Here is a 26,421-nt window from a genome sequence, read left to right as displayed (position 1 = left end):
TTTCCCTAAAAATTCCGCCCCCCCCCCCTCCCAGTTGCTTGTCTGTGCGTGAATGGTGGGTGCCAGCAGGGCTGAACCGTGGCCACCACGGAAGGGCCACGGCAGCAGCTGGCCACGTCACGGGGTCTCCCCGAGTCTTTGCAGTGACACCGGGCGCCAACGGGGCCAAATTACGTCCTGGTGGCCACCGAAGGAGGGCTGCAGAAGCCATCGGGCCACGTCGTGGGTCCTCCCCACGTCTTTGTGGCCGCGTTTAGCCCCACTGCCACCTCTGGTTGCCCACATGGCTTCTCCAAGAGCCAACGGGGGGTGCCAGTGGGGCCAAATCACGTCCCCGTTGGCCACACCGTGGGCCCTCCCAGTTCCTTTGTGTTGACAGCGGGCGCTGATGGGACCCGACCACATCCGTGGCCACCACAGAAGAGCTGAGTGGCTGCTGGCCACGTCACGGACACTTCCCGAGTCTTAGCCATGATGGCGGGCACCAGAAGGGCCAACCCACATCCCCGTGGCCACCAAAGAAGGGCTGCGTAGCCGTTGGCCACCTCATGAGTCCTCCCCTTTGTGGCCACTGTTGTCCCCAGTCCCGTGGCCGTTTGCCCGCAGGGGTTCCCTACAACAACGGGCATCGCTGGGGCCAAACCACATCCCCACGGCCACCACAGAAGGGCCACGGGAGCCGTTGGCCACATCACGGATCCTCCCCGAGTCCTTGTGTTGACGATGAACGCCCCGTGGCCACCACGGAAGGGCTGTAGGAACCAGTGGCCACATCACAAATCCTCCTGAAACCTTTGTGTTGACGACAGGCAGGGCCCAACCACGTCCCCAAGGGCCACCAGAGAAGGGCTGGAGCAGCCACAGGCCACGTCCCGGCTCTTCCACAAATCCTTCTGTCGGCGACGGGCACCAGGAGGGCAAACCCTGTCCCTGCGGCCACCGCAGAACCACCACCGCCTCCTCCCCTCGCCCCGGGGAGCCCCTCAGAGCCCCCGGCGCACGGCTCCGAGCGCCGGGCCGGGTCCCCGCTGGGTAGCGTGGAGGCGGCGGTGACGGACGAGGTGGGAAGCGCGGCTGAAGGTTTTGGGGCAGTCGGGGCAGCGGTAGGGCTTCTCACCGGTGTGGGTGCGCTGGTGCTCCACCAGGCGGGAGCTCTCGCTGAAGCGTTTGTCGCACTGGCCGCACTGGAAGGGCTTCTGGCCGCTGTGGAGGCGGCGGTGCTGGCTGAGGTTGGAGCTCCAGCCGAAGCGTTTGCCGCAGGCGCCGCACTCGTAGGGCTTCTCGCCGGTGTGGGTGCGCTGGTGCTGGAGCAGGTTGGAGTTTTGGGTGAAGCTCTTGGCGCAGGCGCCGCACTTGTAGGGCTTCTCGCCCGTGTGGGTGCTGCGGTGCCGCATCAGGTGCGAGCTCTGCCCGAAGGCCTTGCCGCACTCGGTGCACTTGTAGGGCTTGCGGGCGCTCGGAGGGGGCGCGGGGGGCAGCCCCCAGGGCCACTCCGGCCCGAGGGGGGGTGGTGGCGGCAGCGGGGACGTCGCCAAACCCTCGGGGGCGGCCACCTCAGGGGTCTCCGTGGGGTCTGGGGGAGGACAGAGATGGGTGTTGGTGTGGGGAGCGTTAATCGCTCCTCCCCGAGCTCTAATTTTACCCCTGAGCTGCCTAATTGCCCCCTTGATCGCCCAAATTGCCCCCCAATCGCCCCAAATTGACCCCTGTTCACTCAAATTGCCCCCCGATTGCCCAAATTGCCCCCCGATCACCCCAATTGCCCCCTTTCAAGCCCTCAAGGCCTTGGCTTTCATCTGGAGATGGTTGTGAGGAGCGCAACCCAACCGGGACGTGCTGGTTGGTCAAACGGAACCATTTTGGGGCTGGGGTCAGACCAGGGCTGGGGCCAGCCACAAACCCCCTGCCCTTCCGTGCCCCCCACCCCATAATACGCCTTCGTAACACCCCCCCCCCGGGGCAGGACTCACCTTTATGGCCACTGGGGGGTGTCCCCCCATCAAGATCCCGGTCCCTGAGCTGCTTGCCTGGCTGCTTCATGGCCTGGGGGGAGAATTTGGGGAGGGGATTATGAGGGGGGGGTCTCAGCACTTGTGTGATTCCCCCCCCATGCCCAGAGAGAGGACCCTGCTTGGAATGGGGGGGCAGGGTGGGCTGAGGGGGGGGAGATGGGGCCGGGGGGGTCCTAGAGGGGTTCTAGAAGGGTCTGGGGAGGGCCCAGGGGGGTCTGGGAGGGTTCTAGGGGTTCCTGGGGGGGTTCTAGGGGGTCCCGGAGGGTTCTAGGGGGGTCTTGGGGGGGGTCATAGAGCTGGGGGGGGGTCAGGGGCTCCCTGAGGTGGGAGGTGGGGGGTCCTGGGAATGGGGGGAGCCCGAGGGGGGAATGAGCCCGGTTTTGGGGTCCTCCCCCCAAATCCCCCCCCCCCCCAAATCACCTCAACACCGCGGAGCCTCCGCAGACACCGCCCCGCGCCCCCGGAAGCACTCGGGGCCCACCAGGGGCCGCTCTGTGCCGCTTGGAGGACCCGGACTCGGTGGTATTAACCCCTTCCGTACCACTGCCCCCACTATCGCCCCCTATCATACCCCAATTTCCCCCCCCCGGGGGTGCAGGGGACACCCGCCCCTCCCATATATGTTATAGGGGGGTGTTTAAGGGCAGTTTTTCCCCTTTTTGCAGCTTTTTGCCCCATTTAGGGGCCTGGTGCTGCTCCCACCCGCACATCCCCAAGGGATGGGGGTCTCTGGGTCTGAGGCTGCTTGGGGGGGGGGGGGGGTCTGGGGGCAGGTTTGGGGGGTCCAAACCTGGGTCGGGGTGTCCGGAGCTGCCTGCGGGGTGTCCCCAAGGCTATCGGTGTCCCCAGGAGCGCGTGACAAGCGGTGTCCTCGCAGCAAGGGGCAGAGTTAAGGGGATTCTCCTCTCTCCACGTAGGACGGGCTGGGAAGGTTCCTGGTGGCACCGGGGGCCCCTTTTCGGTGTCCCCAAAAGCTTCTCGTGTCCCCAAGTGCACGTGGCGAGGCCACAAGCGCTGGCGGCGACCCCGTGGCGATGGGCAGAGCTAAGGATATCCTCCGAGCCTTACATTTCGGGGGTCAGGGGGGTGCCCGGAGGCGATTTTGGTGTCATTCGGTGCTTTTTGCGGTGTCCCCAAGCGGTTCGTGAGCGTGACAAGACCGGGGCTCCGGCGGCGCTCCCCTTCCACCTGCAGGCTGACGGGCAGAGCGAAGGGGCTTCCCGACGTCCTATTTTTGGGGGGATTTTGGCGTCCCCGGTGCCGCCGGCCCCGCGCCCCCTCTCCTACTTGTGCCCCCGCTGGTGCGTGACGAGGCCGGAGCGCTGGCGGAAGCGTTTGCCGCAGCGCGGGCAGGGGAAAGGCTTCTCCCCGGTGTGGATGCGGCGGTGGGCGGCCAGGTGGGAGGCGACGGCGAAGGCTTTGCCGCAGTCGCCGCAGGCGTGCGGCCGCTCGCCGGTGTGGCCGCGGCGGTGCAGGGCCAGCGCCGAGCTCTGGCTGAAGCGCTTCCCGCAGTGGGCGCAGGCGAAGGGGCGCTCGCCGGTGTGGACGCGCCGGTGCACCGCCAGGTGGGAGGCGACGGCGAAGGCTTTGCCGCACTCGCCGCAGGCGTGAGGCCGCTCGCCGGTGTGCAGGCGGCGGTGGAGGCCCAGGGCCGAGCTCTGGCTGAAGCGTTTGCCGCAGTGGGCGCAGGCGAAAGGGCGCTCGCCGGTGTGGACGCGCCGGTGCACCGCCAGGCGCGAGCGGGCGCCGAAGGTTTTGCCGCAGTCGGCGCAGCGGTGAGGGCCCGGCGGCGGTGGCGGCGGTGGGGACGCGGGGACGGCGTCGTGCTGGCGGCGGGGGGTGGCAGGGGTAGGAGGAGGCGGCGGCGGGGGTGGTCCTGGGGGTGCTGCGGAGAGAGGGGAGGAGGTGAGGAGGGGGCACGGGGTGGTGGGGGAGTGGGGGGGGGGGCGCGTGGGGTGATGGGGGGGGTGTGGGGTGGGATGGGGGAGGTGTAGGGTGGGATGGGGGGCATGTGGGGTGATGGGGGGCGCGTGGAGTGGGATGGGGGGCACGTGGGGTGGGACAGGGGACATGTAGGGTGACGGGGGGGGCACGTGGAGTGGGATGGGGGAGGTGTAGGGTGGGATGGGGGGCACATGGGGTGGTGGGGGGCGCGTGGGGTGATGGGGGGTGCGTGGAGTGGGATGGGTGTAGGTGTAGGGTGGGATGGGGCACACGTGGAGTGGGATGGGGGAGGTGTAGGGTGGGATGGGGGGGACGTGGAGTGGGATGGGGGGGGTGTAGGGTGGGATGGGGGCACGTGGAGTGGGATGGGGGGCACGTGGGGTGGGATGGGGGGCGCGTGGAGTGGAATGGGGGGCACATGGAGTGGGATGGGGGAGGTGTAGGGTGGGATGGGGGCACGTGGAGTGGGATGGGGGGCATGTGGGGTGGGATGGGGGGCGTGTAGGGTGATGGGGGGGCACATGGAGTGGGATTGGGAGGCAGAGGGACATGCAAAGTGACATGAGGGACACGTGGAACGAGATGGGGGACATGCAGAATGACATTGGGGACATGTGGAGTGGGATGGGGGACACAGAGTGACACAGGGGACACGGAAGGGTAACACAACATGACGTGGGGGGGCAGGAGACATACAGAGTGACACGGGGGACGTGCCAAGTGACATGGGGACACGGAAGGACACATGGAGTGATGTGGAGTGGTGTGAGGAGAGCGGGATGTGACATGGGGACACGTCTGCTATGCCACGGAGGGGCAGGGAGGGGACATGGGGGGGGGCGTGGAGGGACATGGGGACCCAGAAGGGACGTCGGGTAACGTGGGGGAACACAAAGGGGACACCCAGAGGGGACAGGCAGGGACATGGGGGCACCAGGACACAGTGGTGGGCCTGGGGGGAACTGAGGGGGGGACACAGAGGGACGTGAGGGGACACGAGGGGACAGGGATGCTCACCTGGAGGGACGAGGGTAGGACGCTGCCCTGGGGCCACCAATGTCCAGGGGCCTTCAGCCACGAACATGGTGCCTGTGGGGACACTGCTGTCACCCAGTGCTCCCAGTAACCCCCCCCAGTACTCCCAGTAACTCCCCTCAGTGCTGGGTGCCACTCTGCTGGCATGGAAAGAGGACACCCAAGGGTGACAGAAGCCCTGGGGACACCTGTGAGGGCCTGGGAATGGGGGACCAAGGAGCCCCCAAACTGGGAATGGGAGAGAAACCCCTCTCAAACTGGTAACAGCCCCCCAACTGGGAACTGGGGAGCGGGAGACCCTCCAAACTGGGAACAGGGGACACGGCCAGACTTCAAATCTCCCCCCGGCGATGGGGTCAAATCCTTTTTATGGGGTCAAATCCTTTCTATGGGGTCTTCACTCACAAGCACGCGGCGGCGAGCGCTTGGGGAACCTCGGAGCTCCTTTGGGGACCCGCGGGCTTCTCCTGCGGGGCTGGAATCGGGTGCAGGACCCGCTGAGAAGCAAAAACGGAGCAGAATGAGGCGGGGGGAGGCGCGGGGGTGGCACAGGGGAGGCGGGATGGGGCAGGATCGGGGCTGGCCCGGCCCGGCTCTGGGCGAGGGCGGTGGTTTTGGGGTGGCAGCGGGAGCTGGGCCTGCCTCACGCCGCTGCTTAGGGTCGGGTTGTCTGTGGGAAGCCTCGTGCCAGGCCCAGGGCCTTGAGCAGGGCCGGGCCCAGCCCCATTCCAAGACCCAGCTCCACATCAGGGCAGGGTCTCGGCCCTGTCCCCGTCCCCGTTCCCATCCCAGGGCCTGTCCCTGTCCCTGTCCCCATCCCTGTCCCCAACCCAAGGCCCCATCCCAAGGCCCTACCCCTGTCCCTGTCCCCAGCCCAGCCCCATGGCCCTGTCCTTGTCCCCATCCCAAGCTCCTGTCCCCATCCCAGGCCCCGTCCCAGGCCCTGTCCTTGCCCCGTCCACACCCCCAGGCCCTGTCCCCATCCCAGGCCCCATCCCAGGCCCCGTCCCCCTCCCAGGCCCCATTCCTGTCCCCGTCCCCATCCCAAGGCCCCATCCCGGTCCCAGGCCCCCTCCCAAATCCCCGTCCCCGTCCCTGTCCCCATTCCGTGCCCCCCCCCCCCTCATTCCCCCGCCGCCGCCGCCCACCGCGGCCAAACCGGAGTGACTCCGGAGCAGCTGCGAGGCGCCTGAGGTGTTCGCCGAGATGGTTGGCCCCGAGAGCTGTCAATCAGCGCCGCCCGCCCGCCTTCTCGACAATTCCAAGCGCGGATTGGCTGAGCGCCGCGTCCGTCTTAAAGGCTCCGCCTCCCCTGAGGGGAGCCGGCTGCTGATTGGCCCGCGGCCCACCCCCGCGGTTTCTAGGCCACCCTCTCGGTCTCTAAGCCGCAGCTGCCCTCACACCGTGGGAGCGGAGCTCTCGGAAGGAGCGGATTGGATCCCCGCGCCGTCAATCCTCAACACCCACCCTTTCAATTGGCTCACCGTTCCACCTCCCCACCCTGATTGGCCAATACCCCCCTTTAACCCCTCCCCCTCCTTCCCTCCGCCGCCATCCCGCCCTCACCCCCCATTGCTTGCCGGGCCTGTCAATCCCCTCTTTATCCCCTCCCACCCCGCTGGGAGCCGCCGCTGATTGGCTGGCGGCGCGGCGAGCCGCTTCCGGCGCCTGCTCGTGGGTCCCCCCGCTGAGGGGGCTGAGGGGGGCGGCGGCCGCCATGTCGAGCCCGGCGAAGCGCCCGGACGCCTCCGACCTCCTGGAGCGCTGCGGCGGCTGCCGGGAGCGCCTCAGGGCCGCCAGGGAGCCGAGGCTGCTCCCCTGCCTCCACTCGCTCTGCCGACAGTGCCTGCAGCCCGGCCCGGAGCCGGCCGCCGCCAACGGGGGGCCGAGTGAGGGGGCAGGTGAGGGTGATTAGGGGGGGCTGGGGGGCGATTGGGGTGAGTTGGGGGGAATTGGGGGGGACTGGGGGCAATTGGGGGGAGCTGGGGGGCAATTGGGGGGGCTGGGGGGCGATTGAAGTGGGTTGGAGGGCAATTGGGAGGGGCTGGGGGCAATTGAGGTGGGTTAGGGGGTCTGGGGGGCAATTGGGGAAGGCTGGGGGGCAATTGGGAGGGGCTGGGGGGTGATTGAGGTGACTTGGGGGGCAATTGGGGGGGGCTGGGGGGCAATTGGAGGGGCCGGGTGTAATTGGGAGGGGCTGGGGGGCAAGTGGAGGGGGCTGGGGGGCAATTGAGGTGGGTTGGGGGGCGATTGAGGGGGCTTGAGGGGCAATTGGGGGGGGCTGGGGGGCAATTGAGGTTAGTTGGGGGGGCTGGGGGGTGATTGGAGGGCTTGGGGGGCAATTGGGGGGGGCTGAGGGGCAATTGAGGTTAGTTGGGGGGCAATTGGGGGGGCTGGGGGGCAATTGAGGTGAGTTGGGGGGGCTGGGGGGTGATTGGGGGGGACTGGGGGGCAATTGGAGGGGCCAGGGGCAATTGGGGTGAGTTGGGGGGCAATTGGAGGGGGCTGGGGGTAACTGAGGTGAGTTGGGGGCAATTTGGGGGGGGCTGGGGGGCAATTGGGAGGGGCTGGGGGGCAAGTGGAGGGGGCTGGGGGGCAATTGGGGTGAGCTGGGGATGCTGGGGGGCGATTGAGGGGGTTTGATGGGCAACTGGGGGGGCTGGGGGCAATTGAGGTTAGTTGGGGGGCAATTGGGGGGGCTGGGGGGTGATTGAGGTGACTTGGGGGGCAATTGGGGGGGCTGGGGGGCAATTGGAGGGGCTGGGGTAATTGGGGGGGCTGGGGGCAATTGGTACTGAGGGCAATTGAGGTGAGTTGGGGGGGCAGTTGGAGGGGGCTGGGGGCAATTAGGAGGGGCCTGGGGGGCAACTGGGGGGTAACTGAGGGGTTTGGAGGGGGGAATGGGGTAGGGTAAGAGAGGCTGGGGGTTAACTGGGGGGGCTGGGGAGCAATTAAGGGGGCACTTGGGGGGGGCAATTGGTACTGGGGGGGTAGGAGAGGATGGGGGGGGCAATTTGGGGGGGGCTGGGGGGTGGGAGAGCCGGGGGGGGGGGGCTGGGGGGCAATTGGGAGGGTTAGGAGAGGATGGGGGGGCAACTGTAGGGGGACAATTTTGGGGTAGGAGAATGGGGGGGCAATTGGGGGGGGGGTCAGGAGTCTCTGGGGGGGATAATTGTGGGGGCAGAAGACCCGGGGGACAATTGGGGTGGGGGCAGGAGACCCCAAAATGAAACGGGGAGGGGATGGGGGGCACCCAGGAGGTCCTGGGGTCTGATGAGGGGGGGGGGGGTGGCAGTGTCGTCCCCCCCCCCCCCTTGACGCCCCCTCCTCGTTGTCCCCTCAGTGGTCAACTGCCCGGTGTGCAAGCAGCAGTGCTACCTGCAGGACGTGGTGGAGAACTACTTCCTAAAGGACAGCCGGCCTGAGGCAGCCGCCGACAGCCAGGCCTCCACCCAGGTAACGTTAATTAATCGTTAATTAGGGTGTTAACGAGCTCGGGGAGCCCCTGACCCCCCCCCACGCCCCCCCCACTCCCCGCAGTGCTGCACCAGCTGCGAGGACAACGCGCCGGCCACCAGCTTCTGCGTGGAGTGCTCGGAGCCGCTCTGCGAGACCTGCGTGGAGGCTCACCAGAGGGTCAAGTACACCAAGGACCACACGGTCCGAGCCGCAGGTTTGTCACCCTGTTGTCACCCTGTTGTCACCCCGTTGTCACCTTGTCACCCCGCTGTCACCACCCGTCCCCACGCGGTGCCCTCACGCCCCCAGGCTGCACCCGGCGGCGTTTCTATCCCATCCCAGCCACCGGGCAGGTTTGCTACGTCCTTGCTCGGTGACGTCACGGTGACATCGTGGTGACATCGCGGTGACATCACCCCACAGGCAACACCCGGGCCAAGGAGGGCGAGCACGCCGTCTACTGCGCCGTGCACAAGAGCGAGCCGCTCGTCCTCTTCTGCCAAACCTGCGATGTGCTCACCTGCCGGGACTGCCAGCTCAACACCCACAAGGACCACCAGTGAGTTAATGAACTGCCCCTTAATTAAGCAAAAAGGCTGATTAATTAGTGCCTGGACCAGCCGGCTTGTTAGCGCTTCGAGCCCCAGGTTCCTGGGGCGTTAGATGGCTGAAATGTTTATTTTTTGGCTCAAATAACTCCTATCACTGAGGCCATGTAGTGCTTTAAATGTGTTTTAATTAGTAATTAAGAGGATAAATAAACACATAAGTTGCTTCGTTAACTATTAAGGCAAATTTAAGTTAGTTGATCAGCTAATTATTGTCAATTTTTAAGTAAAAAATGAATTTTATTATTAGCTGATTTTGCAGTAATCTTATTCCTGAAGAGATTGACCAAGGAACACATCATTTTTTTTGTTAATTTCCAGTTTTAACTGAAAAATATGCTGCTGAACTGATTAGTTAACTTGGTAATTAGCTAATTACTTTGTCCTGGAGGATTTAAATGTTTTTTTTTGGGTGGGGGAGTTGTTAAGGTGGGGTTTTGGGGAGGTTAAATCGGGTTTAGGCTTTAAGGAGGTGGAGGTAGCTGGTTTGTCAGCCATTAAAAATGAATTTAATAATCTTAGCTAATTGAATTAATTGATTTTCAGTTAATAACTCGTTAGTGGTTGAGTTGCCTGGTTAAATTGGTGATTAGTTTGTGTCTAGATGAGCAGATAATTAGTTTTATTAATTAACCAGTTGATTAGGGGTATTAAAAGCAGCATTGATACGTAGGGCCAAATGCAATTAATGCAAATAGGTAAATATTTGGTTTTTGTTTTTTGTTTTTTTTTTTTTAGCTCAGCCCCCTTAACCCAAACAAACTGTGCGTTTCAATGGCTAATTAATAAATTAATGAGGAAGTTAGGTAATTATGGAGGGGGTTAACTACAGCTCTTGCTCCTCCGCTGCGTGCCCAGGAGCCGTGGGGTCACTGGGGCCGATTCTGGCCTCTCCGGCTGGGGCTGGGCATGGTTTTGGGGGCGTTTTTGGAGTTCCCAGCCCCTTTTCTGCCCCCCCATCTTTCAGGTACCAGTTCCTGGAGGACGCGGTGAGGAACCAGCGCAAGATGCTGGCCACGCTGGTCAAACGCTTGGGCGACAAACACGCCAGCCTCCAGCGCTCCACCAAGGAAGTGCGCAGCTCGTACGTGCCCCCCCCTACCCCGTTGGGATGAATATTTGGGGTTATTTGCCCCCAGAGGGGTATTATTTCCCCCCGGGGGGGGTTATTTGCCCCCAGAGGGGCTCGTTTCCCCCCCACGTTCTCATCTTTTCCCCCTCTGGCAGCATCCGGCAGGTGACGGACGTGCAGAAGCGGGTGCAGGTGGACGTGAAGATGGCCATCCTGCAGATCATGAAGGAGCTCAACAAACGCGGCAAGGTGCTGGTGAGCGACGCCCAGGTGAGCCGTTCCTCCCTCCCCGCGCCCCCCGCTTCTCCGTGCGCCCCTTCCCCGCCTTCCCCCCGTGTCCCCCTCCCCGCAGAAGGTGACGGAGGGGCAGCAGGAGAAGCTGGAGAGGCAGCACTGGGCCATGACCAAGCTGCAGAGGCACCAGGAGCACGTCCTGCGCTTCACCTCCTGGGCCCTGGAGAGCGACAACAGCACGGCGCTGCTGCTCTCCAAGAAGCTGGTGAGCTGCTGGGGGGGGGGAAATCTGTCCCCAAACCGCCCCCCCCGAGGGGTTAACGGGGGGGTCTTGGCCTCACGGTGTCACCCGGATTCTGCTCTGAGGTCCCTGGGGGCTGCGGTGGGGTCTTGGGGTCGTGGTGGGGCCCTTGGGGGTGATGGGTGGGTGCTGCTGTGTGGCCCCGCGGTGTGACAAGTGGCCCTGGGGGGCTGCCACGTGTCCCCTTGGGGTCCCCACAAGGTGACAAGTGGCCTTGGGGGGCAGCCACGTGTCCCCATGAGGTGACAAGTGGCCCTGGGGGGCAGCCACGTGTCCTCCTGGGGTCTCCACGAGGTGACAAGTGGCCTTGGGGGGCAGCCACGTGTCCTCCTGGGGTCTCCACGAGGTGACAAGTGGCCTTGGGGGGCAGCCACGTGTCCTCCTGGGGTCCCTACGAGGTGACAAGTTGCCCTGGGGGCTTGCCACATGTCCCCACAGGGTCCCCATGAGGTGACAAGTGGCCTTAGGATGCTGCCACGTGTCCCCACGAGGTGATAAGTGGCCTTGGTGTCCTGCCACATGTCCCCTTGGTGTCCCCAAGATGTGACAAGTGGCCCTGGGGGGCTGCCACGTGTCCTCTGGGGTCCCCACGAGGTGACAAGTGGCCTTTGGGCTCTGCCACGTGTCTCCTTGGGGTCCCTACAGTGTGATGGGCCCCCTGGGGGCTCTGCCACTTGTCCCCATGGGGTCCCCACGAGGTGACAAGTGGCCTTGGGGCACTGCCATGTGGCCTCCTGGGGTTCCCATGAGGTGACAAGTGGCCTTAGGATGCTGCCATGTGTCCCCACGAGGTGATAAGTGGCCTTGGTGTCCTGCCAGGTGTCCCCACGAGGTGACAAGTGGCCTTAGGGTGCTGCCATGTGTCTCCCTGGGGTCCCTACAGTGTGATGGGCCCCCTGGGGGCTTTGCCACTTGTCCCCATGGGGTCCCCACGAGGTGACAAGTGGCCTTGGTGTCCCGCCACACGTCCCCTTGATGTCCCCACGAGGTGACAAGTAGTCCTGGGGGGCTGCCACATGTCCCCTTGGGGTCCCTACGAGGTGACAAGTGGCCTTAGGGTGCTGCCACGTGTCCCCACGAGGTGATAAGTGACCTTGGTGTCCTGCCACGTGTCCCATTGGTGTCCCCAGGATGTGACAAGTGGCCTTGGGGGGCTGCCACGTGTCCTCTGGGGTCCCCACGAGGTGACAAGTGGCCTTTGGGCTCTGCCACGTGTCTCCTTGGGGTCCCTACAGTGTGATGGGCCCCCTGGGGGCTCTGCCACTTGTCCCCATGGGGTCCCCACGAGGTGACAAGTGGCCTTGGGGCACTGCCATGTGGCCTCCTGGGGTTCCCATGAGGTGACAAGTGGCCTTAGGATGCTGCCATGTGTCCCCACGAGGTGATAAGTGACCTTGGTGTCCTGCCACGTGTCCCATTGGTGTCCCCAGGATGTGACAAGTGGCCTTGGGGGGCTGCCATGTGTCCCCCTAGGGTCCCCATGAGGTGACAAGTGGCCTTCGGGCTCTGCCACATGTCTCCTTGGGGTCCCTACAGTGTGATGGGTGCCCTTGGGGCTCTGCCACACGTCCCCTTGGGGTCCCCCAAGATGTGACAAGTGGCCTTGGGGCACTGCCATGTGTCCTCCTGGGGTTCCCATGAGGTGACAAGTGGCCTTAGGATGCTGCCACGTGTCCCCACGAGGTGATAAGTGGCCTTGGTGTCCCGCCACACGTCCCCTTGATGCCCCCACAAGGTGACAAGTGGCCTTGGGGGGCAGCCACGTGTCCCCCCAGGGTCCCTACAAGGTGACAAGTGGCCTTGGTGTTCCTCCACATGTCCCCTTGATGTCCCCACGAGGTGACAAGTAGTCCTGGGGGGCTGCCACGTGTCCCCTTGGGGTCCCTACGAGGTGACAAGTGGCCTTGAGGGGCTGCCATGTTTTCCCTTGGTGTCCCCACGAGGTGACAAGTGGCCTTAGGGTGCTGCCACGTGTCCCCACGAGCTGATAAGTGACCTTTGTGTCCTGCCACATGTCCCCTTGGTGTCCCCAGGATGTGACAAGTGGCCCTGGGGGGCTGCCATGTGTCCTCTGGGGTCCCCATGAGGTGACAAGTGGCCTTTGGGCTCTGCCACGTGTCTCCTTGGTGTCCCTACAGTGTGATGGGTGCCCTTGGGGCTCTGCCACTTGTCCCCATGGGGTCCCCACGAGGTGAGAAGTGGCCTTGGGGTGCTGCCACCTGTCCCCTTGGTGTCCCCACAAGGTGACAAGTGGCCCTGGGGGGCTGCCATGTGTCCTCCTGGGGTCCCTACAAGGTGACAAGTGGCCTTGGTGTCCTGCCACACGTCCCGTTGATGTCCCCACGAGGTGACAAGTAGTCCTGGGGGGCTGCCACGTGTCTCCTTGGGGTCCCCACGAGGTGACAAGTGGCCTTAGGGTGCTGCCATGTGTCCCCACGAGGTGATAAGTGACCTTGGTGTCCTGCCACGTGTCCCCTTGGTGTCCCCAGGATGTGACAAGTGGCCCGGGGGGGTTGCCACGTGTCCCCTTGGTGTCCCCAAGATGTGACAAATGGCCTTTGAGCTCTGCCACACGTCCCCTTGATGTCCCCACAGCGTGATGGCCCCCCTGGGGGCCCTACCACCTGCGCCCCCCCCCTCGCTGAGGTCCCCCCGTGGTGACCACCCCCCTCCCCGTGTCCCCGTGTCCCCCCCCCCAGATTTATTTCCAGCTCCACCGCGCCCTGAAGATGATCGTGGACCCCGTGGAGCCGCAGGGCGACATGAAATTCAAGTGGGACCCCAACGCCTGGACCAAGAGCGCCGAGAGCTTCGGTGGGCGCCCCCCCCCCACTTAGGGGACGCCTTTTTTGGGGGACAAAAATGCGGGGGGGCTCCCTGCTGACCCCCCCCCCTTCTTCGCAGGCACCATCGTTTCGGAGCGCAGCCTCCCCCCGCCGCCCCTCAGCCCCCAGCCGCCGGCCGCCAGCCCCACTGCGGGCCCCTCGCAGGTACCCCTGGGGTGGGGGGGGGGACACAAGGCCTGGATTTATTTTTGGGGGGGGATTTTGTACCTCTGTGTGCCCCCCCCCTCGTTCACTGTCCCCCTTTTTTTCTTCGTTTTCAGGTTTCCCCTCACACCACGGTGGTCAGCGAAGGGCAATACGCCCCCAGCCCCCTCCTGCGGCCCCCCGAGGGACCCCAAATTGGGGACAAGGCCGGGGGGGGGGCCCCCCGGTGACCCCCAAGAGGGTGGGGGGGGCTGGGGACGCCTCAACTGCCCTCGGGGACCGAGGAACTGGGCTGTCCCAACCTGTCCCCTCCCCACCTTGACCCTCAGGTGACCGAGACCCCCAGGGACGCCGGTGCGGAGCTGGGTGAGCGTGGGGGGTGACACGGGGGGGGGGCGTTTTGGGGGGGGGCGAGGAGGAGGAGGAGAGGGAGGAAGGCCCTGACGTGGATTTTCTCAGCAGGCAACTCCTCTCCTGAAGCTGCTGTCACGGGAACGAAGCGGTGAGTGGCCTTTGTCACTTGGTGTCCCCTCTGCCACCCCCTCCCGTCCCATTTTTTTTTTGGGGATGGTCGCCCAGGGCCCCCCCGAGGTGCTTTCACCTCTGGGAAGGTGCCCTGATGGCCCCCCCCCCCCCCCCCAAACTGCTTCAGGAGAAAACGTGGGAGTCCCCCCGGGGAGGAGAAGTTCGTTAAGAAGCTGCTCGTTAAGCGGTAACGAGGAAAAATTGGAGGGGGGGGGGGGGGGAGATGGGGACAATCAGGACACCCCCTGCTCCCCCTGCCCCTTGTGTCCCCACATGGGGGGCAGCTGGGGCCCCCCCCACCCTTCTTGTCCCTTTTCCCCCCACCTCCCCGAGGCTCCTGTGACCTCCGTGTCCCTGTCACTTCCTCTTGGGGTCCCCCCATCCCTTGTTGTCCCCCCCCTTTGTGCCCGGGGGGGGTGTCTGGGACCCCCGGGGGGGTGTCTGGGACCCCGAGGGGGGGTTGCTGAGCCCCCAGGGGGGGTTTGCTGGGCCCCCCTGTCCCTTGTGTGCCCCCCCCCCAATTCCTGGGGGCATCTGGGGGGTGACAAAAGGGTTCTACCCCAACCAAATCCTCCCAAAGCCTTCAGGACCCCCCCCCAAAATCCTAAACCCCCCCCCCTCCCACGCCAGCAGCCACCCCCGGGGGGATTTGGGGCCCCCCCTCCTCCGCAAAGTGCCGCGGGTCAGCCTGGAGCGCCTGGACCTGGACCTGGCGGGGGCGGCTCAGCCCCCTTCCTTCCGCGTCTTCCCCGGCACCACGGCCGAAGAATTCAACCTCATCATCATCGAGAGGGGGGGGGCGCAGCCCTGGGCCCCCACCCCCCCCCCGCCACCGCCTCCTGCTATCAAGGTGAGCGTCCGTCTGTCCGTCCATCCGTCCTCGCGTCCTTTTTGTCCCTTTTATCTCACCCCGCTGCGTCCCCCCCCCCTTATTTTTTTTCTTAACCCCTCGCAGGAGGAGCAGCAGGAGTCGCCCATCGGGGACGTGAAGCCGCCGGGGCTGCCCCCCGAGCACCCTGGGGTGCTGCCCCCCCCCCCCCCCCGAAATCCCCCCACCCGCCGCCGCCGCCGCCCCCCCCAGGACCTCCCGCAACGTCTCCTGCTGCCGCGTCTGCTGCCAGGCCGGCGCCGTGGTGATGTGCGACCTCTGCGAGCGCTGCTACCACCTCGACTGCCACCTCCCCGCCCTCCACGAGGTCCCCGGGTACGTCTGGTCCTCAGGGATCTGCTGGGATCCACCCTCGTCCCCTCCCCGGATCCCCTGAGATCCCTGGGATCCGCTCCTGCCCCCTGCTCCCCGGCCCCTTGGGGGTTCCTCGGGTGTGGGATCCTCCCTGCTCTGGGTTGCCCGCCTGGGGAAGGGGTTGATCTCAAGGGATCCGCTCCCTGGATCTTCAGGGATCCCGATCTTTTGGGATCCTGTCTCTTCAGGAGGGGATTCCCGGGCTGTCACAGATCCCCTGGGTGCTCGCTGGCCTCTGGGATCCATCTCTCCCTCCACAAATGCAATTTTTTCCCCCAATCTTGAGATCCTCAGTGAGTGCTGGAGCCAATCCTATGGATCCCTGGGGATCTGCTCTCTCAGATCCATCCAGGGACCTGCCTGCGATCCCTGGAGATCCGCTCTTGATCCCCTGTGGGGGGCTGACTGCCCCCAGCGCCCCAGGGATCCGCTTTTTGGGGTCCGTGTGGGAATCCACCCCTCAACCCCCCCCACAGTGGGGATCTCTCGGCCTGCTGATCCCAAAATCCTGCGGGAAGCCGCTGAATCTACCCCAGCTGGGGCTCCGCTCTTCTTGGGATCCAGCTGGGGATCTACACACCAACCCCATATCATTTGGGATCCACTGCTGGGATCCCCGCGGGGAGTCGGGCGTTTCTTTACGGGCAGGGGAGCTGCTCCCCGCGGGATCCACTCCCCCCCAGCTCCCAGCAGGGAGCGAGCTGGGTGCGGTGGGATCCACCCGCTCCCCTCACCCGATCCCTCTGCGATCCCACAGCCACGACTGGCTCTGCCTCCTGTGCCAGGACCCGGCGCCCCCCGGCGAGGACCTCGCCCCCTCCTGCCCCGGCCCCACGGAGGAGCAGCCCCCCGCCCTCTGCCCCACAGACCAGCGGGTGGGTATTTCCCGAGCGGGATCCGAGGGATCCCACGCCGGGAAAGGGATCGAAAGGGATCCGTTTGACCTCTTTTTTCCCTCCCCACACAGAAGTGCGAGTACGTCCTGCTCCAGCTGCTCTGCCACGAGCCCTGGCGGCCCCTGCACCGCCTCTCCAGCTCCCTGGTGAGTCCCACGCCCCTCGGGATCTGCTGGGGGGGATCCACCCGCTTGGGATCCACCTCCCTGCTGTTCCTCCCCCCCCCTTTTTAGGAGGGCTGCGACGCCATCGACCTGACCTTGATCCGCGCCAAGCTGCAGGGGAAGCTCTCCCCGGGCTACGGCCACCCCGAGGAGTTCGCCCGCGACGTCTGGCGCATGATCCGCCAGTTCAACCGCCTGACGGAGGTGGGGAGACCCCCGACGCCCCCCCTGGGGGATCCTAAAAGGTTCTGCCCCCCCCCCTTTAATCCCCTAATTTCTCCCCTTTTCCCCCCCCCCCCCCCAGGATAAGGCGGACGTGCAGTCCATCCTGGGCCTGCAGCGTTTCTTCGAGGAGCGGCTCAGCGCCGCCTTCGGCGACCGCAAGTTCTGCGCCGCCCTCGAGTCCCTCGGCCCCCTGGATGGGGCTGAAGGGTCCCCGCCTCCCCCTCCCACCCTCCTGGCACCCTAAAACCCTGCCCTTTTAACCCGGGGGAGGGGGGATTTTGGGGCTGGGGGCGCGGAGCTGGCGTCCTCAGGGAGCAGGGCGAGGAGGGAGAAGGGGGTGACCCGTTCCTTTTACCCTGGGGGTGTCCCTGTCCCCCCCCCTCACCCCGTTGTTTGCGTCTATTAAAGAAATAAAGCCATTTCTCAGCCTCCTTTGCGTTTTGGGGCAGGATCCGGCCCTGGGGTCTCCCCTTTTTTGGGTTCCCCCCATTTTTAGGATCTCCCCTTTTTGGGGTTTCCACCCTTCGACCCTTGTCCTGAAGCCTGCTGGGGGCTGGACTGGGCCTTACTGGGCTGTGAGGGCTGCAGCTGGCCCAGGGGCACTGGGACTGGGGGGACTGATCCCACTGCAGCCTTACTGGAGGGACTGGGAGGGGGGAACTGGTCCCATTAAGCTCCCATCCCATAGGGGAGAAATGCCCTCAACAAAGATGGCGGCGCCCACGCAAGGGCAGCGAGGCCCCGCCCTTCCCCTGGCACCGGCTGAGCCAATCAGAGCGCCTCAAACTTCCTCCCCGCCACGGGATTGGCTGGTGGATAAGGGGAGGGGAGGCGGAAAAAGCCGAAGCTTTCCGGAGAGACACGAAGGCGGCGGGGAGGTGAGCGCGGAGCCGGAAAGAGCCGAAGAGTTCCGGAAAGAGCCGAAAGCCCTTCCTGGGCAGAACGCCGGTAAAAGAATCCGGAAAAAGCCGAACTCCTTCCGGAAACAGCCGAAGGGAAGACCCCGGAACGAGTCCCGTTCCTTCCGGCCGAACCCGAAGCGCTCCGGGGGCCTTCGCGAACCTTGTCCGGAAACCTCCGATTCCCCCCCCCCCCCCCCCAGGCTTCTTTCCGGAGAATCCCGAAGCCGTTCCGGAAAAACCCGAAGGCATTCCGGAGAGCCCCGAAGCCGTTCCGGAGGGATCCGAAGCAACTTCCGGAAAACCCCGAAGAGCTTCCGGAGATCCCCGAAGCCCCTTCCGTAGAATCCCGAAGCTCTTCCGGAGACACCCGAAGCCTTTTTCCGGAACGAGCCGAAAAAGCTCTTCCGGAAGTTCCCGAAGAACCCCGAAACCTTCGGGGAACCTCCCGAAGATCCCCGAACCCTTCCGGAAAAACCCGAACTCCTTCCGTAAAAACCCGAACCCTTCCGTAAAGCCCCGAACCCCTTCCGTAAAAACCCGAAGCCTTCCGGAAATCCCCGAAGCCCTTCCGGAAAAGCCCGAAGCCCTTCCGGAAGTTGCCGAGCGGTGCCGGCCGTTGCCGCCGCCTCCTCCTCGCCTCCTCCGTTCCGGGCCCGGTTCCGCCGCCGCCGCCGCCTCCTCCCCGCCGGGGGGGGCCCAGCCCCGGCTCCGCCGCCCCCCCCCTGGCCCCGGTCCCGGTTCCGGTTCCGGTTCCGGTCCCGGCCCGGCAGGATGATCAAGCTGTTCTCTCTGAAGCAGCAGAAGAAGGAGGAGGAATCGGCCGGAGGCACCAAGGGCACCAGCAAAAAGGCCTCGGCCGCGCAGCTCCGCATCCAGAAAGGTTGGGGGGGGGGGGACTGGGAGGGACTGGGAAGGACTGGGAGGGAGTGGAGGTGGACTGGGAGGGACTGGGGGGGCTGGGAGGGTAACTAGAGGGACTGGGAGGGTAACTGGGGGGGACTGGGGGGGGAGTGGGAGGGACTGGGGGGGGAGCTGGGGGGACTGGGAGATACTGGGGGGGACTGGGAGAGACTGGGGGGGACTGGGACGGCTGGGAGGGTGACTGGGGGGGACTGGGAGGGACTGGGGGGACTGGGAGAGACTGGGGGGGCTGGGAGGGTAACTGGGGGGACTGGGAGAGACTTGGGAGGGGACTGGGAGAGACTGGGGGAGTGACTGGGGGGACTGGGAGAGACTGGGGGGGCTGGGAGGGTAACTGGGGGGACTGGGAGGGACTGGGAAGGACTGGGGGGGAAGTGGAGGGACTGGGGGAACTGGGAGAGTAACTAAGGGGATGGGGGTGGGGGACTGGGAAGGACTAGGAGAGAGGGGAGGGGGACTGGGGGGTAACCGGGGGGGCTGGGAGGGACTGGGAGGGTAACTGGGGGAACTGGGAGGACTGGGAGATACTGGGGGGGCTGGAGGGTAACTAGGGGGACCGGGGAGGGACTGGGAGAGACTGGGATAAACTGGGGAGTAACTGGGAGGGAGTAGAGGGGGACTGGGAAGGTAACTGGGGGGACTGGGAGGATACCTAGGGGGACCAGGTTATGGACTGGGAAGGAGTGGAGGGGGACTGGGGGGTACTGGGAGAGACTGAGAGGGAGTGGAGGGGAACTGGGAGGGACTGAGGGGGTAACTGGGAGGTGTTGGGGGGGTAACTGGGGGGATTGGGAGGGACTGGGAAGGACTGGTGGGTGACTGGAGGGGTAACTGGAGGGACTGGGGAAGTGGATGGGGACTGGGAGGGGCTGGGGGAGTAACTGGGAGGGTTGGGATTGACTGGGAAGGTCTGGGAGGTAACTGGGAGGGAGTGGGGGGGGAACTGGGAAGGACTGGGGGGAGACTGGGTGGGACTGGGGGAGCTGGAGGGGAACTGGGAGGGACTGGAGTGGGGGACTGGGGGGGGGCATGCACGGGTCCCAGTATGGCCCCATTTAATGGAGAAGAGTGGTACTGGTCCCAGTATGGCTGTGGTGAGGGGTAATTGGTCCCAGTATGGCCTTAAAGGTGGGGGGTACTGGTCCCAGTATGACGTTAGTGGGCAGCACACGGTTGTCCCAGTATGGCTGTGATGGGGGGAGCCACTGGTCCCAGTATGGCTTTAGAGAGGGGAGGGCGGCTGATCCCAGTATGGCCCAGTTAAAGGAGCAGAGCCCACTGGTCCCAGTATGGCCCCGTTTAATGGAGAGGAGAGCACTGGTCCCAGTATGGGCGTAGTGGGGGGCCAACTGGTCCCAGTATGACCCTAGCAGGCAGCACCCACTGGTCCCAGTACGGTCCCAGTATGACCCCAGTGCTGGGCACTCACTCATCCCAGTACGGCCCCATTATGGCACTGGTCCCAGTATGGAGCAAGCAGCGATCCCAGTATAACCCCAGTGCTGTCTGCATACTGGTCCCAGTATAACTGCAGCGTGGGTGCAGACTGGTGCTGGTAATGGGCATACTGGGAATACTGGGAGGGGGGGGGGGCAACAGCGCTGCTTTTGGGGGGGGGGGGGTGGCACCAAACTGGGATTGAAATGGGAGCAAACTGGGAGCGAACTGGGACTGAAACGGGACCCCAAGCCTCAGCGCTCCCAGTACGGCCTTACTGGGAGCACTGGGATGGCGGGGGGAGGGGCTGAGCCCCCCCAATTTGTGCCCCCCCCCCCCCCCCCAGATATCAACGAGCTGAACCTGCCCAAGACGTGCGAGATCGACTTCTCGGACCAGGACGACCTCCTGCACTTCCGCCTGCTCATCTGCCCCGACGAGGTGGGGACCCCCCCACTGCCCCCCCCCATTGTCCCCCCCCTTCTTTGTCACCCCATTGTCACCCCCCCGTCACCCCCTGCCCACCCCAACCCCCCCTGGCCATCCCTACCCTCCCCCTGGGGTTCTTTGCCCCATATCCTATATCCGACCCCAAATCCCTCCTGGCCCTACAGAGCCCCTTTGTCACCCCCCCCCCAGTGTCCCCCCCCCTTTTTGTCACCCCATTGTCACCCCCTGCCCCCCCCCATCCCTCTCCTGGCTGTCCCCATCCCCCCCAGGGTCCTGTGCCCCATACCCTATATCCCACCCCAAATCCCTTCCTGGCCCTACAGAACCCCCATTGTCCCCCCCCCCTCTTTGTCACCCCATTGTCACCCCCCCGTCACCCCCTGCCCACCCCAACCCCCCCTGGCCATCCCTACCCTCCCCCTGGGGTTCTTTGCCCCATATCCTATATCCGACCCCAAATCCCTCCTGGCCCTACAGAGCCCCTTTGTCACCCCCCCAGTGTCCCCCCCCCCTTTGTCACCCCATTGTCACCCCCTGCCCCCCCCCAATCCCCCTCCTGGCTGTCCCCATCCTCCCCCTGGGTCCTGTGTCCTATATCCTATATCCCACCCCAAATCCCCTCCTGGCCCTACAGAGCCCTATTGTGTCCCCCCCCCCTCTTTGTCACCCCATTGTCACCCCCCCGTCACCCCCTGCCCCCCCAATCCCCCTCCTGGCCGTCCCCACCCCCCCGCAGGGGTTCTTTGCCCCATATCCTATATCCGACCCCAAATCCCTCCTGGCCCTACAGAGCCCCTTTGTCACCCCCCCCCCAGTGTCCCCCCCCCTTTTTGTCACCCCATTGTCACCCCCTGCCCCCCCAATCCCCCTCCTGGCTGTCCACACCCTCCCCCCGGGGTCCTGTGCCCCATATCCTATATCCCACCCCAAATCCCTCCTGGCCCTACAGAACCCCCATTGTCACCGCCCCATTTTTACCCCCCCCATTGTCACCCCCCCGTCACCCCCTGCCCCCCCCGTCCCCCTCCTGGGTGTCCCACCCCCCTCCCCAGAGTCCTGTGCCCCATATCCTATATCCCACCCCAAATCCCTTCCTGGCCCTACAGAGCCCCACTGTCACCCCCCCCCCTTTTGTCACCCCCCCCAGTGTCCCTTTGGGGTCCCCCCATCCCTGCCCCCCTCTCAGGACACCCTCACGTCCCTTTGGGGTCCCCCGTGTCCCCCCCCCCCCCCCAAAAATTTCCCCTATAAACGTCCCCAAAATGCTGCCCCCCCCCCCATGACCCCTGTGTCTCTCTTTTAGGGTTTCTACAAGGGAGGGAAATTCGTCTTCAGCTTTAAGGTCAGTCCCGCGCCGGGGTGGCCCCGTGGCCACCAAATTCCCCCCGGGACCACCAAAATGGGCTGGGGGGGGTGGTGGCCACCAAGTTGGGACCTGTGGCCACCAAGTTGGGACCCGTGGCCACCAAATTCCCCCCGGGACCACCAAAATGGGCTGGGGTTGGTGGTGGCCACCAAGTTGGGACCCGTGGCCACCAAATTCCCCCTTGGGACCACCAAAATGGGCTGGGGGTGGTGGTGGCCACCAAGTTGGGACCGGTGGCCACCAAGGGGGAACCTGTGGCCACCAAATTCCCCCTGGGACCACCAAAATGGGCTGGGGTTGGTGGTGGCCACCAAGTTGGGACCCGTGGCCACCAAATTCCCCCCCCGGACCACCAAAATGGGCTGGGGGTGGTGGTGGCCACCAAACAGGGACCCGTGGCCACCAAATTCCCCCTGGGACCACCAAAATGGGCTGGGGTTGGTGGTGGCCACCAAGTTGGGACCCGTGGCCACCAAATTCCCCCCCCGGGACCACCAAAATGGGCTGGGGGTGGTGGTGGCCACCAAGTTGGGACCTGTGGCCACCAAGTTGGGACCTGTGGCCACCAGAAGGTGACGTGTGGCTACCTAGTGCGTTGGGATGGGGACCACGGGGTGGTGGCCACTGAGAGCAGACCAGTAGCCAACTGCTCACCCTGTGGCCACTGAAGGGTGACCAGTGGCCACTGATTCGCCCTAAACATCAGGGGTGGGCTGGGGGGGCTTGGTGGCCACCTGGCCATGACCAGTGGCCACTCGGTGCGTCGGGACAGGGACCAGGGCTTGGTGGCCACTGAGAACAGACTAGTAGCCAAGTGTCCACTGTGTGGCTACTGAAGTGTGACAGGTGGCCACAGATTCAACCTATACTTTAAAGGGGGTTGGGGGGCTTGGTGGCCACTTGGCCATGACCAGTGGCCACTCAGTGTGTCGGGACAGGGACCAGGGCTCGGTGGCCACTGAGAGCAGACCAGTAGCCAAGTGTCCGCTGTGTGGCCACCGAGGGGTGACCAGTGGCCACTGATTCGCCTTAAACATCAGGGGTGGGCCCAGGGGGCTTGGTGGCCACCTGGACAGGACCAGTGGCCACTTGGTGCGTCGGGACAGCGACCAGGGCTTGGTGGCCACCGAGAGCAGGCCAGTAGCCAAGTGTCCACCCTGTGGCCATTGAGGGGTGATCAGTGGCCACTGATTCGCCCTAAACATCAGGGGTGGGATGGGGGGGCTTGGTGGCCACCTGGCCATGACCAGTGGCCACTCGGTGCGTCGGGACAGGGACCAGGGCTCGGTGGCCACTGAGAGCAGACCAGTAGCCAAGTGTCCGCTGTGTGGCCACCGAGGGGTGACCAGTGGCCACTGATTGGCCCTAAACATCATAAGTGGGCTGGGGGGGCTTGGTGGCCACCTGGACACGACCAGTGGCCACTCGGTGCGTCGGGACAGTGACCAGAGCTCGGTGGCCACCAAACCACGACCAGTGGCCACCAAACCGCTCCCACCACCCCGTGGCTTCCCCGCTGCGCCACAACCGTGGCCCACACCCTCTGTGCGATTTGGGGTAGGGACGCCACCCAGGTGGCCACCGCCACCTCCCAGGTAGCCACCGAGCCCTTTCTGGTAGCCACTTTTCCCCCCTGCAGGTCGGCCAGGGCTACCCCCACGACCCCCCCAAGGTGAAGTGCGAGACGATGGTCTACCACCCCAACATCGACCTGGAGGGCAACGTCTGCCTCAACATCCTCAGGTGGGCTACCAACCCCTTTGAGGTGGCTACCAAGTTTTAAAAAGTGGCTACCAACCCCTTTGAGGCGGCCACCGCCCCCGTTTCTCCCCTTTTTTCCCTTTTTGGGGGGAGAAGGGGACGAATCGTGCCCCCCCCGGCCCCGACGGGTCACGGGGGGGGTAGGGGGTGGCCGTGGCTACCTGGCTGGTGGCCTTGGTAGCCACGGTGACCCCGGGCTGTGTCCCCAGAGAGGACTGGAAGCCCGTCCTGACGATAAACTCCATCATCTACGGCCTGCAGTACCTCTTCCTGGTGAGTTTTTTTGGGGGGGGGGGCACATTTTTTTGGGGTGGGGGGCAACCGGCGTGGCTTTTGGGGTGGCCCCCGGGGAGGTTTTAGGGTCCCCGGGAGGTTTTTGGGGTCGCTGGGGCGGGTAAAAAGCCCCCTGGGGGGGGAATTTGGGGGATTTTGGGGGGTTTTGGTAGCCATGGGGGGGCAATTTGGGGTTTGGGGGGGATCGAAGGGGTTTGGGGGATTTGGGGGGGGGGTTGGGGGATTTTGGGGGGGGTTTGGGGGTCCCCTGGAGGTTTTTGGGGTCGCCGGGGTGGGTAAAAAGCCCTCTGGGGGGGGAATTAGGGGGGATTTTGGGGGGTTTTGGTAGCCATGGGGGGGCAATTTGGGGTTTGGGGGGGTAATTTGGGGGTTTGGGGGGGGATCGAAGGGGTTTGGGGGATTTGGGGGGGGTTTGGGGGTCCCCTGAGGTTTTTGGGGTTGCTGGGGCGGGTAAAAAGCCCCCTGGGGGGGTATTAGGGGGGATTTTGGGGGTTTTGGTAGTCCTGGGGGGGGCAATTTGGGGTTTGGGGGGGATCGAAGGGGTTTGGGGGATTTGGGGGGGATTTGGGGGTCCCCTGGAGGTTTTTGGGGTCGCCGGGGTGGGTAAAAAGCCCCCTGGGGGGGGAATTAGGGGGGGTCCCAGGGGGGTTTGGTAGCCCTGGGGGGGGCAATTTGGGGTTGGGGGGGGATCGAAGGGGTTTGGGGGATTTGGGGGGGGTTTGGGGGTCCCCTGGAGGTTTTTGGGGTCCAAGGGGTGGGTAAAAAGCCCCCTGGGGGGGAATTAGGGGGGATTTTGGGAGTTTTGGTAGCCCTGGGGGGGGCAATTTGGGGTTGGGGGGGGATCGAAGGGGTTTGGGGGATTTGGGGGGGGGTTTGGGGGTCCCCTGGAGGTTTTTGTGGTCCCTGGTGTGGGTAAAAAGCCCCCTGGGGGGGAGATTGGGGGGTTCTGGGGGGTTTTGGTAGCCCTGGGGGGGCAATTTGGGGTTTGGGGGGGTTCAAAGAGGTTTGGGGGATTTGGGGGGGGGGCATTGGGGGTCCCCTGGAGGTTTTTGGGGTCCAAGGGGTGGGTAAAAAGCCCCCTGGGGGGGAATTAGGGGGGATTTTGGGGGGTTTTGGTAGCCCTGGGGGGGCAATTTGGGGTTGGGGGGGATCGAAGGGGTTTGGGGATTTGGGGGGGGGTTTGGGGGATTTTGGGGGGGGTTTGGGGGTCCCCTGGAGGTTTTTGGGGTCGCCGGGGTGGGTAAAAAGCCCCCTGGGGGGGGAATTAGGGGGGATTTTGGGGGGTTTTGGTAGCCCTGGGGGGGGCAATTTGGGGTTTGGGGGGGCAATTTGGGGTTGGGGGGGGGATTGAAGGGGTTTGGGGGATTTGGGGGGGGGGTTGGGGGTCCCCTGGAGGTTTTTGGGGTCCAAGGGGTGGGTAAAAAGCCCCCTGGGGGGGGAATTAGGGGGGATTTTGGGGGGTTTTGGTAGCCCGGGGGGGGCAATTTGGGGTTTGGGGGGGTAATTTGGGGTATGGGGGGGGATCGAAGGGGTTTGGGGGATTTGGGGGGGGTTTGGGGGTCCCCTGGAGGTTTTTGGGGTCGCTGGGGTGGGTAAAAAGCCCCCTGGGGGGGGAATTAGGGGGGATTTTGGGGGGTTTTGGTAGCCCTGGGGGGGGCAATTTGGGGTTTGGGGGGGTAATTTGGGGTTTGGGGGGGGATCGAAGGGGTTTGGGGATTTGGGGGGGGTTTGGGGGTCCCCTGGAGGTTTTTGGGGTCGCTGGGGGTGGGTAAAAAGCCCCCTGGGGGGGAATTTGGGGGATTTTGGGGGTTTTGGTAGCCCTGGGGGGGGGCAATTTGGGTTGGGGGGGGATCAAAGGGGTTTGGGGGATTTGGGGGGGGGGTTGGGGGTCCCCTGGAGGTTTTTGGGCATTAAGGGATTGGGGGGGTAAAAATGGGGGGGGGTAAAAAATGGGGGGGCATTAAGGGAATGGGGGGGGCTTTATAGAGGGTTGGGTGGTGTTGAGGGCTGACCTGGGGGGGGCAATTAATCCCGGGGGGGGGGGGGCAATTAATCCCTGGGGGGGCCAATTAACCCTAAGGGGGGCCAATTAATCCCTGGGGGGGGCAATTAATCCCTGTCACGGGGCATTTAATCCCTGGGGGGGGCCACTTGGTGCACCCCCCCCCCACCCCCTTCCCTTTCCCCTTGTGGCATTTCCCCCTGCCCCTCCCTTATTTTTTTTCAAATTTTCCCTTTTTTATTTTTTTTAAATTTATTTATTTATTTATTTATTTTCATTATTTTATTTTTTATTTTTTTTTGTGCCCTCCCCTCCCTTATTATTTTTTCAATTTTTTCCCTTTATTTCTTATTTTTTATTTTTAATTTTTTTTTCATTATTTTTTTTTGATTTTTTTGTGCCCTCCCTTATTATTTTTTCAATTTTTTCCCTTTTTTATTTATTTTTATTTTTTATTTTTTTTTCATTATTTTACTTTTTTTAAATTTTTTTTGTGCCCTCCTCTCCCTTATTATTTTTTCAATGTTTTCCTTTTTTTATTTATTTTTATTTTATTTTTTTCATTATTTTTTTAAATTTT

General features: G+C 64.1%; 4 protein-coding genes across 4 annotated transcripts; 2 read left to right on the top strand and 2 right to left on the bottom strand.

Annotated features, from left to right (window-relative positions):
• Nucleotides 1-16: 16 nt before the first annotated feature.
• On the bottom strand, nt 17-2,932 carry LOC311220311 (uncharacterized protein). The gene is made up of 3 exons (XM_084303819.1): nt 2,803-2,932; nt 1,971-2,043; nt 17-1,573 (listed from the first exon to the last, which is right to left on the bottom strand). The coding sequence occupies exons 2-3, from the start codon at nt 2,038-2,040 to the stop codon at nt 984-986; spliced, it is 660 nt and encodes a 219-aa protein (XP_084159945.1). The 5' UTR covers nt 2,041-2,043; nt 2,803-2,932; the 3' UTR covers nt 17-983.
• Nucleotides 2,933-3,279: 347 nt separating this feature from the next.
• LOC311220310 (uncharacterized protein) lies at nt 3,280-6,160 on the bottom strand. Its single transcript, XM_084303818.1, has 4 exons — nt 6,140-6,160; nt 5,397-5,488; nt 4,974-5,045; nt 3,280-3,897 (listed from the first exon to the last, which is right to left on the bottom strand). The coding sequence occupies exons 3-4, from the start codon at nt 5,038-5,040 to the stop codon at nt 3,296-3,298; spliced, it is 669 nt and encodes a 222-aa protein (XP_084159944.1). The 5' UTR covers nt 5,041-5,045; nt 5,397-5,488; nt 6,140-6,160; the 3' UTR covers nt 3,280-3,295.
• On the top strand, nt 6,060-17,118 carry TRIM28 (tripartite motif containing 28). Its single transcript, XM_084303816.1, is given in 21 exon segments — nt 6,060-6,892; nt 8,335-8,447; nt 8,532-8,664; nt 8,874-9,009; nt 10,026-10,142; nt 10,286-10,400; nt 10,483-10,629; nt 13,365-13,479; nt 13,570-13,655; nt 13,772-13,852; nt 13,854-13,902; nt 13,905-14,021; nt 14,115-14,157; nt 14,308-14,367; nt 14,811-15,030; nt 15,136-15,230; nt 15,232-15,384; nt 16,181-16,298; nt 16,391-16,465; nt 16,553-16,687; nt 16,788-17,118. Coding segments are annotated over 21 exon segments (2,457 nt in total). The 5' UTR covers nt 6,060-6,708; the 3' UTR covers nt 16,953-17,118.
• Nucleotides 17,119-17,835: 717 nt separating this feature from the next.
• Nucleotides 17,836-23,855, top strand: UBE2M (ubiquitin conjugating enzyme E2 M; the record flags this gene model as incomplete). The annotated part of the gene is made up of 5 exons (XM_084303786.1): nt 17,836-18,490; nt 20,315-20,409; nt 21,722-21,760; nt 23,424-23,527; nt 23,755-23,855. Coding segments are annotated over exons 1-5 (448 nt in total), but the record flags the coding sequence as incomplete, so codon positions are not given.
• Between the last annotated feature and the right edge of the window lie 2,566 nt (nt 23,856-26,421).

Source organism: Netta rufina (genome assembly GCF_964035555.1).
Source record: "Netta rufina genome assembly, chromosome: 31".
NCBI lineage: Eukaryota > Metazoa > Chordata > Aves > Anseriformes > Anatidae > Netta > Netta rufina.
This window is presented reverse-complemented; position numbering and strand designations above follow the sequence as displayed.

Excerpts from the sequence above, each read along its gene's own strand:
- LOC311220310 (XM_084303818.1), bottom strand. The coding sequence starts at position 5,040 with ATGTTCGTGGCTGAAGGCCCCTGGACATTGGTGGCCCCAGGGCAGCGT. Across the intron at positions 3,898-4,973 it reads TCCTACCCTCGTCCCTCCAG|CACCCCCAGGACCACCCCCG; the intron begins GTGAGCATCCCT and ends CTCTCTCCGCAG.
- LOC311220311 (XM_084303819.1), bottom strand. The coding sequence starts at position 2,040 with ATGAAGCAGCCAGGCAAGCAGCTCAGGGACCGGGATCTTGATGGGGGG. Across the intron at positions 1,574-1,970 it reads ACCCCCCAGTGGCCATAAAG|ACCCCACGGAGACCCCTGAG; the intron begins GTGAGTCCTGCC and ends GTCCTCCCCCAG.